The 12,760-nt window shown below is 23.8% G+C and overlaps 2 protein-coding genes across 3 annotated transcripts; both read left to right on the top strand.

Moving 5' to 3' along the window:
- Positions 1–371: 371 nt before the first annotated feature.
- On the top strand, positions 372–6,554 carry Bm8305 (Uncharacterized protein; the record flags this gene model as incomplete). Of its 2 annotated transcripts, none has more annotated exons than XM_043076253.1 (14): positions 372–557; positions 924–1,190; positions 1,336–1,449; positions 1,870–1,988; positions 2,484–2,661; positions 3,265–3,418; positions 3,682–3,895; positions 4,027–4,144; positions 4,379–4,510; positions 4,838–4,891; positions 5,236–5,364; positions 5,679–5,786; positions 6,046–6,177; positions 6,402–6,554. In XM_043076253.1, 14 exons carry the CDS (start codon positions 372–374, stop codon positions 6,552–6,554), a joined length of 2,058 nt encoding a protein of 685 aa, XP_042932187.1. The 2 variants fall into 2 exon arrangements, with proteins under 2 accessions (XP_042932187.1, XP_042932188.1); XM_043076254.1 differs by having other exon boundaries at positions 447–557.
- A 2,576-nt stretch (positions 6,555–9,130) lies between these two features.
- Bm8306 (Tubulin alpha-2 chain, putative) lies at positions 9,131–11,840 on the top strand (the record flags this gene model as incomplete). Its single annotated transcript, XM_043076252.1, has 8 exons — positions 9,131–9,133; positions 9,316–9,538; positions 9,708–9,866; positions 9,987–10,285; positions 10,631–10,843; positions 10,930–11,073; positions 11,192–11,437; positions 11,790–11,840. The coding sequence occupies 8 exons, from the start codon at positions 9,131–9,133 to the stop codon at positions 11,838–11,840; spliced, it is 1,338 nt and encodes a 445-aa protein (XP_042932186.1).
- Between the last annotated feature and the right edge of the window lie 920 nt (positions 11,841–12,760).

Raw genomic sequence — 12,760 nt, 5'->3', positions numbered from 1 at the left:
ACATTTTGAAGTACTCTTTCCTGTGTCAACTTCACTTTCATTCTATCACTTATTTCTGCTAAAATAAAATGAAAATATTTTTGAAGTGTTACAAAAATGATAAAAATCTTTTCTTTTCTTTTCTTTTCTTTTTATTGCAGGAAGTGATCAACCGGATTGCAGCGGAAAAAAAAAAAAAAAAGAACGGAAAAAAGAAAGAAAAAAAAAAAAAAAAGAGAAAAAGTGACATTTTTGTCAGGAATTCACGAAAAATAAATTTACATAATTCTTATTTCATTTTTCTCTTTTTTTTTAACGCATAGAAAAAAAAAAAATTTTTTTTCTTTCTTTCTTTTTCTTTTTCTGTTCTTTTTGTTGTTGTTGTTGACAAGATGACATTGAAACGTTCATCAGGTGTCTTCTCACAAAGTTCGTTATTTTCATCACTCACTTCAGTACTGTATCGAATGTTTCACATACGTTCTAATCAAAGACGTAATATTTTTCTTAATATTTTATCATTAATTGGAGCATATTGGATTATCACAACATTGATCTCACTTTCTAATCAAAATATTGTATGTTATTTTGTTTTTACTCTAATATCAATGATATTTCTATCATTGAACAGTTAAAAATTGCAATAATATTTAATAAATTTTCTCAATTAATTAAAATTTATAGTAGGATATAAGTATTTTAAAAAAAAAAAAATTTTAAATAGAGAAAGATATAGCTACATAATTGGTTAAGTTTAGATAAAAAGTTTAGTTAAAAGTATTGGTTTATTAATAATTGAGTTAACAATGGAAATATGATTATTGTAGTGATAATATTGATATATTCGAGAATTTATGATGGACAATGATTAGCACTATTAAATGAAAACTTTTGAAATGAAATATAGGTAAGAGCTTATAAATTAATCTTTTAATATTTCATAGGGTGGTTATGTACAGAAACGCGGACTACTGTTAAAAGAACCGGTTGGTCGAGAGTTACAATTGCAAGAAGAAGGTTATATTGCAGTGGACGATTCTAAACAACAACAACAACAACAACGACAAATTAGTAATAACAAAAGTAGAAATGAAAATTTACAAATACTTCGAATTTATGGAAATCTTCCGGAATTGATGGCAAATGAGAAATTAAAGAAATTAAAACGAGAAGATGAAATTATTGAGGAAGATAATAATGGATTAGAAAAGGTATGAAAATGCACTGTTTTCTTTTTAATTTGTAAGAAAAAAAATTTTTTTTTTCAAATTTTTGTATGATAAATTATCGATTGTCAAGTTATCAAAATTATCAATTATCAGAAAGTTTTTGTTTGTCTTTTTTTCTCTTTTTTAGCCTAATATTCCACAACCAAAACGTTTCGTTTATATGGAAGGTAGTCCAATTTATAAACAAGGTGATCCAAATCAACCTGGTGAACTTGGTGCTGGTGTAAAAATTGATAGAAAGGTAATTTTTTTTTTTTTTGAAAAAAGGGGGTGAAAGGGAGAAAGAGAAAGAGAGAGAGGGAGATAGAGAAAGAATATTATCTATTTCATGTATGAACTTATATACCAGAAGAATGGGAAATTTCAGTTAGATATTTAAAAAATGATTGAAACAGATGGGTAAAAAATGATTGAATCGGATGGGTAAAGAATGGTTGAATCAGATGGGTAAAAATGAATGAATTAGTTGAATGGGTAAAGAAATTACTACTATGGAAGTAAAGTTTTGTAGTAATATTAGCACTTTTATTATTATTATTTTTTTTTTTCAATTTTGACTAAAAAAAAATTTTACTTTAAGACTTTAAAAGTTTTCTTTTTAAATCTTTATTACATATTTCATTGATATAATAAAAAACTATTTTTTGGCTATATTTTACAGAAATTATCACCAGAAGAGCGTAAATTATTTGACGAAGGATTTAAACGAAATTCTTTTAATGAATATGCATCAAATATGATTTCGATACATCGATCACTTCCAAATAATACTGATGAATTGTTAGTTTTTTAATTAAGAAAGAATACTAAAATATTTCATTTAATCTATTTTTATAATACTTACAAATTTGAATTCTTTAATTAATTTCTTTCAAAATTGACTATTTTCTTTATCTTCTTTTTTTTCACATCTTTTAACTAATTTAAATAATAAAAAAAACGATGACAAAAGGAGAGAGAGAGAGAAAGGGAGAGAGAAGTTACCTGAAGTATTTTTGATTGATCTTTTAAAACAATATTGGTACATGAAAACGGAAATGATAGTAGGAATTACTGAGAATTCTTAAATTTATGACAATGAAAAATTCTCCATCAAAAGATTCATTTTATCAATTTAGTGTATTTATCCATTTGATAAATTATCATTCTGTATGAAAATTTTTTAAAAAAAAAAGTTTAAACTTAACAAATTTAAACTTTTAAGTTTATGAAAAATTTCATACATCTAAAATTAAAATTTTACAATTCTAGAGGAAAAAATTTTGTATATTTTAGATGTCAAAAAGCATCTTATCGAGATGATTTACCAGATACATCGGTGATTATTTGTTTTCATAATGAAGCTTGGTCAGTACTTTTGCGCACAGTACATAGTGTATTGGAGCGAACACCTGTTCATCTACTTAAGGAAATTATCCTAGTCGATGATTTCTCCGATTTTGATCATCTAAAGGTGATAAGAAGAAAGTGTAAATTATAATTTTGATTTCTTCATTTAAATATTAAAATGTAGATGCTTATCATCTAGATAACAGTTATAAGTGTTTGACAAATAATTGATGATAGGATGTCACCGTGGTGACAATCTAAATCTACATCTTTCTTACTGGTAGTTTATGAGTTTATAATTTCTAATGAAATATACCTCATTAATCATTTTTAACTACTTTTTCTGACACATATTTTGATAGTTCATTTATGATAAATACTACTTGTTAAATTTCATTAATTTATATTCTCATCTTTGATAATCGATAACCATTGGTTCATTTCATAATGAATTAATCTTCATTTTTTTAAATCAAATTTAAATACTATTATTTGCACATATAGTGGCATATCGTGAAGAAGATTTAATTTAATTTAAAGTAATACTAAGATTTAGTGCATAAGTTTTAATTTTTTTTTTTCTATGATACTTAATAATATAAGAAATCATATTAATGATGAAAAAATTTATTTATTATTAAAAAAGCTAAAAATTATACATGAAATTATATATTCATTTGAGAAAAAAGGAAAATCGAATTTAGTATAATTTTGATTTAATTTGCAGAAGCCATTAGAAGATTATATGAGTCAATTTGGTAAAGTTCGAATTATAAGGTTGGAAAATCGGATGGGTTTGATTCGTGCTCGTCTTAGAGGTGCATCGGTAGCAACCGGCAAAGTATTAACTTATTTGGATTCACACTGTGAATGCATGAATAGTATGCAAAATTTTTGCTTCAATTATTTTTTATTTTGTTTTGAATAATTTTTGAAATTGAAAATTTAAGATAAAGTTAAGTTGAATTTAATAAATTTAAAGTTAAGTTGAATTTTTAAAGTTAAGTTAAGTTGAAGATAAAGTTAAGTTGAATTTAATAAATTTATATTATTTACTTAGTTTTATATTTATTAATTACATTTTTTCTTAATTACTTATCACATTTTTTTTTTACTTATTTTACTTGTTGTTGCATATTTTAAGGATGGCTTGAACCATTGCTAGATCGAATAGCGCAAAATTCCACAAATGTTGTAACACCTGTAATTGATACAATTAATTTGGAAACATTACAATATCATTTATCAAGTCATCATCGATTAAGTGTTGGTGGATTTAATTGGGGTCTTGTTTTTAATTGGCATTTATTGCCTGATCGTGATTATCATGCGATGAAATCACGGATTGATCCGATACCGTTAGTTATTCTCGATGTTTTTATAATTTTCTTGATATAACTACTAAATGATACTAAATTAATTAATTCTTTTTTTTTTTTTAAAAAAAAATGATACTATAATTTTTTCTTCATTGTAAAATTATTATCAGATCACCAACAATGGCTGGTGGATTGTTCTCGATTGATCGAGAATATTTTGAGAAACTTGGTGGTTACGATCCTGGTTTTGATATTTGGGGTAGTGAAAATCTTGAAATATCATTTAAAGTGAGAAAATTTTCCTTTTTTAGGATTTTTTTTTTCTTTATTACTAATCTCCAAATGGTTTGTTTTGTTGTTTTGAGTTTAAATTTACACTAAAATTTTCTATTTCTATGCTAATTAAAGCAATAATAGCTTAAAGTGCTCTAATTACTAAAGTAAATGATTACTTTATCCCAATTTAAAATGGATTTTGAAAACATTGAAATAATCTAAAAATATTTATACATTTTATTTTAGATATGGATGTGTGGAGGACGTTTAGAAGTTGTACCATGTAGTCATGTTGGTCATATTTTTCGTAAAAAATCACCTTACAAGTGGAGAAGAGGTGTTAATGTACTACAAAGGAATAATATACGATTAGCAGAGGTATTTTTTCAATTTGTTAAAGTTATAATTAAATTATTGTCTGGCACTTTAGATATTAGAATTTGTAATATAATTTGTAAATTTTTTTTTTTTTTTCATTGACTGATTTATTTAAATTTTTAAAAATTTTTATCTGGAATTTTACTGAATTTAACTGCAATCAACTATTTACCGTTTTTTTTTTTTTTTTTTTTTTTTTAAAATTACAATTGTAATTTAGTGATGATTATTGCAAGAAAAAAAAGATTAAAAATACCAAATTTTTACTATTATTTAAAAAAAATTCACAATCACATTAAATTTTTTAACTTTAAGGAATTATTTAAGGTATGGTTAGATGAATATAAAGAAATTTATTACAATCGAATCAATCATAAGCTGGTACTTTTTTTGCTGCTGTTGTTGTTGTTGTTTATTAGTAAAGTATAATAAAGTAAAGTATATTAACATACCTTGATCAAATGATCCTCTTATTTCTAAGTCTTTTTTTTTTTTTTTTTGAGAAGGAATAACTCTAAATTTCATATGGAAAGAAAGAAATAATCGAAATAATTTGCCAGTAATAATTACTTATTAATAACTTTTAAAATTACTACAATAAGCTTAAATGTTTTTCTGCATTTTAATTTCTCCTCTAATTAAATTTAATTAAATTTGTATACTTAGCAAAAAATGTAACAATGTTAATACTTTTACATAAAGCAATAAATGATAATAATTTTAAGATAGACTATGGTGATATATCAGAACGTAAAAAATTACGTGAACGTTTAAAGTGTCACTCATTTAAATGGTACTTGGATAATGTATTTCCAGATTTATTTCTACCATCAGAAGCAATTGCTAGTGGTGAAGTATGATTTTACTTATTTTACTTAATATTTTCACTCTTTTTCTTCTTCTTTTAACTTTATTATTTATCATAAATTACACTTCGATGATAAATGTTCGAAAGAAGAAAAAATTGTATTGTTGAAGTGCCACTGATTTTAATATTAATATTATATTTCTAGAATAAGCAATAAATTAGTAAAGTAGCATTGAAAATTGTAAGATTTTTCTTTTTTGGTAACATTGAACTTTATAAATGTGACAAATATATAAAAAAGTATATATTTTTATTAAAAAAAATTTTTTTTTCATTTAATTTTAAAATATAACTTTTAAGATTCGTAATCTTGGTAATCGAAAGTATTGCGTGGATCATGATGTTGGTCGAAATGTTGTAAATGATAGTGTTATACCATATCCATGTCATTTGCAAGGTGGTAATCAGGTATTTAATTTTTTTTTTTCTTTTTTAAAAATGGAAAATTATATATTTTATGAATAAATATTTATAAAAGGAAGGTATAATTAATGATTATTTTGCATATAACATTCGTTTTTAGCAAAAAATTTAATCCCGTAAACGATCATTTCTAATTAACTTATCATTGTATTTAATAATTTATTTATATATAATTCTTTTCGTATAATTTTTATTAATGATTAAAATTTTCAAATTATTTTTTGATCACTAATTATCATTTTAGTTTTGGATGTTAAGTAAAACAGGTGAAATACGACGGGATGAATTCTGCATTGATTATACGGGTCGTGGTTCACCGGTAACTTATGAATGTCATAATTCTAAAGGCAATCAACTTTGGGAATATAATCATGAGGTTTATCAATTTTCATTTTTTTTTTTTTTTTTGAATTTAAATTTTATATAAAAATTAATTTAAATATAATTTTAAAAAATGTCACTTTTTTTTTTGAAGTTTTGGCAGTTTGTTGAAATTATTAGGTTTTATTTGATACTTCGACTAATGTAAGCTATGCTAATAAATAATGTATAAATTTATCTCATTTAATAAATTTTATTTTTTTATTTTGTTTTTTTTAGACTGGTCGATTGTATCATCCAATATCACGTTATTGCTTAACATTAAGTGATGATGATAAGATGTTAGTGATGCGAGATTGTGATGATAAGAATGGACGACAACGATGGAGGTTTCAACATTTCAATGAAACATTAGCTGCACAAGCAGTTTAACATTGAGTTAAAAATTATATAAATTAAAATTTTTAAATTATCTAATATTTTACAAAAATTTAGGAAATTTTTGTAAGAAAACAATTAAGTATAAATTTGGAGAAATAAAAGTTTTTTCTTATTCATTTTCATTGCAAATTGTTGTAATTTTTGAGAATTTTTATGATTATTATTATCACTTAAATTAATAAACTATAAAATAATATATAATTTTTTTTTTTTTTTATTAATTCTATAAATATGTCATATAGAAATATATATATAAGTATCACTTATAGTGCATTAGTTTTCTAAATGTTTACTTGTTGTATAATTTAACATTCATTTCATTTTTCACACCTTTCTTTTTTGTTCTAAACACTGGCACAATTGTTTTTTCTTTTTTATTTTTTTTTTTTTTAAAAAAATAAAGAAAATTATAATATAATGGAAAAAGAAAGATGACAAAAGGTGACACTAAGTTGGATTAAATTATTATTATTATTATTTCTTATATGTTTCGTTGTATCTTTTTAAATTAATTAATAGTTTGTATGTATCATAAAAATATTATATAAATTTTGCTGTGCAAATTTGAAATGCTTAATGTAAATTTTGCTTAAAATTAATTGAAAATTTGATAAAACAATTTCTATTTTAATATATATTTTCCTTTTTTTATAAGTGTATTATTTTTTTTTTTTTTTGTCTTTTTTTTAGAATTTATTTTTTGATTTCAATCAAAATGTTAAAAGGAAATTTTTCATTACTTTTACATATCATTAATTTATGAAATTATGCTTTTTTTCTGAATTATTAATTGTCACACTGTCAAAAAAAAAAAAAAAAAAAAAACGACAAAGGTTTTTCAACCATTTTTTTCCTTTTTTTTTGAAGAATTTTCAACTAATTTTTTGTTTCTTCCATTAACAATAATTTGTTATAAAAGGATGAATGATAGAATTTTTTAACTCGCTCAGACACATAATTTTTTATAATTACTAAAGAATCGATGAATAAATTAATTTAATAAAATAAATAATTAATACCAAAAAGTATTTGTTATCAATATCTTTTTGCACAATGAAAATTAATTAGTGAGGTTAATTAATTAGTATATGTATTAGTATTCATTGTATACTTTTCTCATTTTTTTAAAATAATATTATCATTAAATTTGTGTCTTTCCTGCCATAATCTTTTTGTTTTTTTATTTAATTTAAAAATTGTTTTTTTCTTTTTTTGAATGGATTCATTTATATATTTTATTTCCTGTGAATTGATTTATTCCATTTAAAATGCTTTCTTCGATCTCTTTTGAATAATTTTTTTTTAGTGATTTTAAAAATATTGAAAGCAAATTTTTCCATTTAAATACTTTCGACTTATTTTCTTTTCTTTATTTAAAAAAAAAAAAGTTATAATGAAAATGGATGAGAAAAAAAACCCAAAGAAACTCACAGGAAGAAGAAGAATAGCATATGATAGCCTTATTGAATGAAAATGACATTCCAATCGTTTTTTATTTTTTATTTTTATTTTGTTTTGCTCAAAATGATATCATAAATAATTTGCCGATACGTTGCATTTTGTGTTACTGCAAAAATATTTTCAATTTGATAAGTTAACAAATGGAAGAAAAGTCTTTCAGAAAATGAAGAAAAACAAAAATGAAATTTTATAAAAACTTTTATCAAATCTAGCAAATTTTATCTTTCATTAAGACTGATAATTAAATTATTCTTCAATCATTTTTAATTTAAATGAAGCAATTTATCAAAATAGTGTAAATGCGAATACAAAAATTATTCATTAGTGATCGATTATCACTATCAACGTAATTATACTACTATGCATTGGTTGGAATATGATAAGCCTGATAACAGCTATCACTGCATAATTAACCTATCTACCTACCTATCTACCTATCTAGACAATCTACCTTGTCAAAAACACTATAAATAGCTCTTATTGCTCCTATTATTCATTAGATGGGGCGCTTTTGGTATCGATAGGTAGCGGTTAGGTAGTAATGGATTTCTTGCCTATGTTTGGAGCTGTCATTGTGCCTAATTAGTAAAATAGAAGTAATATTATGATCACATGTGTGAATGATAATTAAATTGATAAGTGATTAGGTAATTTGATGTACAATTAAAGTGATTTAAAAAGATAAACTATGACTCAAAGTTAATTAGATTCTCTATGGTAATAATTTTAGAATGAAATTGATAAAATTTTCGTATTGTTTATGTTGTTAAAGCATGTATAATATAAAATGAATATTTATTGATAGTTTTATCAGTGAGAAAGATAATTTATACTGTTACTTACTTTATCATAAATGATTTAAGCAAATTCTTTTTAATATCAAAGTGAAATATTTAGATTAGATTAGATTAGATTAGGATCATTGTTATTAGAAGATCATTTAAAATGAGTCAAATGATAGATCAGAATGTTTTGATAGATCAAGATCAAAATGGATAGTGTTTAGAGATAGAATTTCAGATATTAATTGCTGAAATTTTTTTAGTACGAAATTTTGACACTCATTTAGCAACAACAACAACGGAAAAATCACTGAAAAAAAAAATATGGTACTTACATTTTGGATTTTTGGAAGAACTACGGGGAGAGATGGGGAGGGGTTTATACCTTTTTTCTATGAAAGAATTACGAGGTTTTTTTCTGGATAAACTATGGATTTTTTACAAATTACTTTTTTTAAAGTTTTTTTTTTTTTGAAATTTTCAAATAATAATTTAAAAGTAATCTACAGCGTGAAGTAATCTCAGTTCATGTTGGACAAGCTGGTGTACAAATTGGTAATGCTGCGTGGGAATTATTTTGTTTGGAACATGGAATACAACCGGATGGAACAACATGCAAAATCCAGAATAAACAACATGCTGATAATTCATTTTCAACATTCTTCCTAGAAACCGGTACCGGACGACATGTACCACGAGCCATTTTAATTGATCTTGAACCATCTGTTATCGGTTGGTAATCACTGGATATTAACATATCTTTTAAAAATTTTAATGATTGATTTTTAAAATTTTAATTTTGTTAATTTTAAACTTAATTCATCTTAAATTACGCTATAAAAATTTTTCATTTAATTTTTTTCTTTTTTTTTTTTTTTTTTTTTGGATGAAATTCGAACAGGACCATATAAACGTTTATTTCATCCTGAACAAATGGTTACCGGTAAAGAAGATGCAGCAAATAATTATGCACGTGGACATTATACAGTTGGTAGAGAATTAATTGATGTTGTTCTGGATCGAATAAGACGACTTGCCGAAAATTGTACCGGTTTACAGGGTATATTTTTAATTTTAGATTAATTAATTTATTATAAAATAATTTTCATAAGTAAATAAATATATTATTTAATAGAAATTATAAATAAAAATTTAGAAAAAAAAAAATCTTTTTTTTCAGGTTTTCTTATATTTCATTCATTTGGTGGTGGTACAGGTTCCGGTTTTACATCATTATTAATGGAACGATTAACAACTGATTATGATAAAAAAAGTAAATTGGAATTTTCAATCTATCCAGCACCACAAGTATCTACAGCTGTTGTCGAACCATATAATTCAATTTTAACCACACATACAACTTTAGAGCATTCTGATTGCTCATTTATGGTTGATAATGAAGCAATTTATGATATCTGTCGTCGTAATTTAGATGTAGAACGACCATCATATCTCAATCTTAATCGTTTAATTTCACAGGTATTTTTGATAAATTTGAAAAATAAATAAGTATAATTTTATAGTGATTTTTTTTTCTTTTGAATTATTATCTTTATAAATAGTTAATTAATTAGAATAAAAATGAATTCATTTTTTTTTTCTTTTTTGAATAAAAAAGAACTCTAAAAAAAAAAAAAAAATTTAATATCATATTCACATACAGAAAGATTAATTTATTTAATTACATAAAACGTATTATTAAATTTTATTTTTTTTTTCCCTCATACTTAATGAATATTTATTAATTGTACTATTTGTCGAACAAAAAGAGAGAGAGAGAGAGAGAGAGAAAAAAAAAAAAGAAGTGAATAATAGTATTTTTAGGTTGTTTCATCAATTACAGCTTCATTACGTTTTGATGGTGCATTAAATGTAGATTTGACAGAATTTCAAACAAATTTAGTACCATATCCACGTATACATTTTCCATTAGCTACTTATGCTCCAATAATTTCTGCTGAAAAAGCTTATCATGAATCGTTATCTGTAATGGATATCACTAATTCATGCTTTGAACCAGCTAATCAAATGGTTAAAGTAAGTTATAAGTTAATTTTAATTAATTAAAAAAGAAAAAAAAAAGTATAACTTTTATGTTTGATAATGAATTACTAATTTTGTAGTGTGATCCACGTCTTGGAAAATACATGGCAGTTTGTCTTTTATATCGTGGTGATGTGACATCTAAAGATGTTAATGCAGCAATTAATAGTATTAAAACAAAACGTACAATACAATTTGTTGATTGGTGTCCAACAGGTTTCAAAGTAATTTTAATAAATAAAATTTTATTTTTACTCATTTATTTCAATAATTGTGTTTGTTTTTTTGTTTGTTTGTTCGTTTTTTATGAGATATAATAAATGTAAAGAATGATAATTTTAGATAGGTATCAATTATCAACCACCAACAGTTGTACCAGGCGGTGATGTCGCAAAAGCACCACGCGCTGTAAGTATGCTAGCTAATACAACAGCTATTGCAGAAGCTTGGGCTAGACTTGATTATAAGTTTGATTTAATGTATGCAAAACGTGCCTTTGTACATTGGTACGTTGGAGAGGGTATGGAAGAAGGCGAATTCACGGAAGCACGTGAAGATTTGGCTGCTTTGGAAAGAGATTATGATGAGGTCAAACATCATTTTATTTTTATAATTAGAAGAAATATAGAATGTAATTAATTTAGAGCACAAAAATAATACAATTATTTTTGTAATCTCTATGCAAATGACTAATTATAGTGTTTGTTAAATTAGCATCAATAATGCTTCATTAAGAATGATTCATGCTAAATTAATAAGCATAAGTTAATAATATTTTAGTTACTTTGGCCTTTTTTTTTTGTTAGTACTATAAAAACTTATGTTTATTTAATTTATAATGCTTATGTTTATTTAATTTATAATGATTTCCATATAATTTTGTTGTTTAAAAAAATTTCTCTCATTTGTCAATCATTTCATTTCTGTATATATATTACAGGTTGGTTTTGATAGTAATGATGATAATGATGGCGAAGATGCAATGTATTGAAATGCTTTAACAAATTGTTTGAAATGATTGATTAGTATGAATTGAATAATTTCTGTTTCAAATCGTTCAACAATTGATGTATTTTCTTGCAAATTTATTTGTTGTAATAGAATAAAAGTTTAAGTTTTAAACTACAGTACTGCATTTTTAAGGATAAGTATCAGACTAGAATTACTTAGAACTGTTATCATAATAATAATTCAAACTTGATGTTATCAAAAAATTGAAACTTGATGATATGAAATAATTTCAAAATTTAAGAGTAAAATTTTATGCAAGAATAAAGTTATCAAGATAATTTTGCTAACCACATCGTATATTATTAATTGTTAAATTTATGTATTATTAAAATTTTGAAGCTTTTGCAATGTATTCATTAAATTATAACAGTTTTAAAATTGGCGCAAATAAAAAGACTGTCCTACGCCATTAAATCTAAGTACCATTTATAAGTTATTTGATCACAATCTAATTTGAATTATTTATCAATTTAGTTAAGCAAATTATCATTTAAGCCATGATGGTTCAGATTTGGTGCAAATTTTTGAAATATTTAGCATACTAATTAACAAATTATGAAGTGCGTCATCACAAGGTAAACATGCGTCCTTCTTAAACTTTTACCGCACATTGATTATTGCGCACATCAGAACAGGACAATATCATGATTAAGACACCTTCCCACGATTAGGACAAATTCAATATCTATTATGATTAATATTAATCATGATTAAGATACTTTCTCATGAATACGACAAATTCAGTACTTATTATGATTAATACTTATCGTGATTATGACACTTTCACCACGATTGCGATAAATTCATATCTATTATGATTAATATTTATCACGATTAAGACACGATTAATTCACGATTAAATCAAATTCATTAGTTATTATAATTAAGATAATATTTTTT

This window comes from Brugia malayi (genome assembly GCF_000002995.4).
Source record: "Brugia malayi strain FR3 genome assembly, contig: Bm_v4_Chr1_scaffold_001, whole genome shotgun sequence".
In the NCBI taxonomy this organism is placed as follows: domain Eukaryota; kingdom Metazoa; phylum Nematoda; class Chromadorea; order Rhabditida; family Onchocercidae; genus Brugia; species Brugia malayi.
This window is presented reverse-complemented; position numbering and strand designations above follow the sequence as displayed.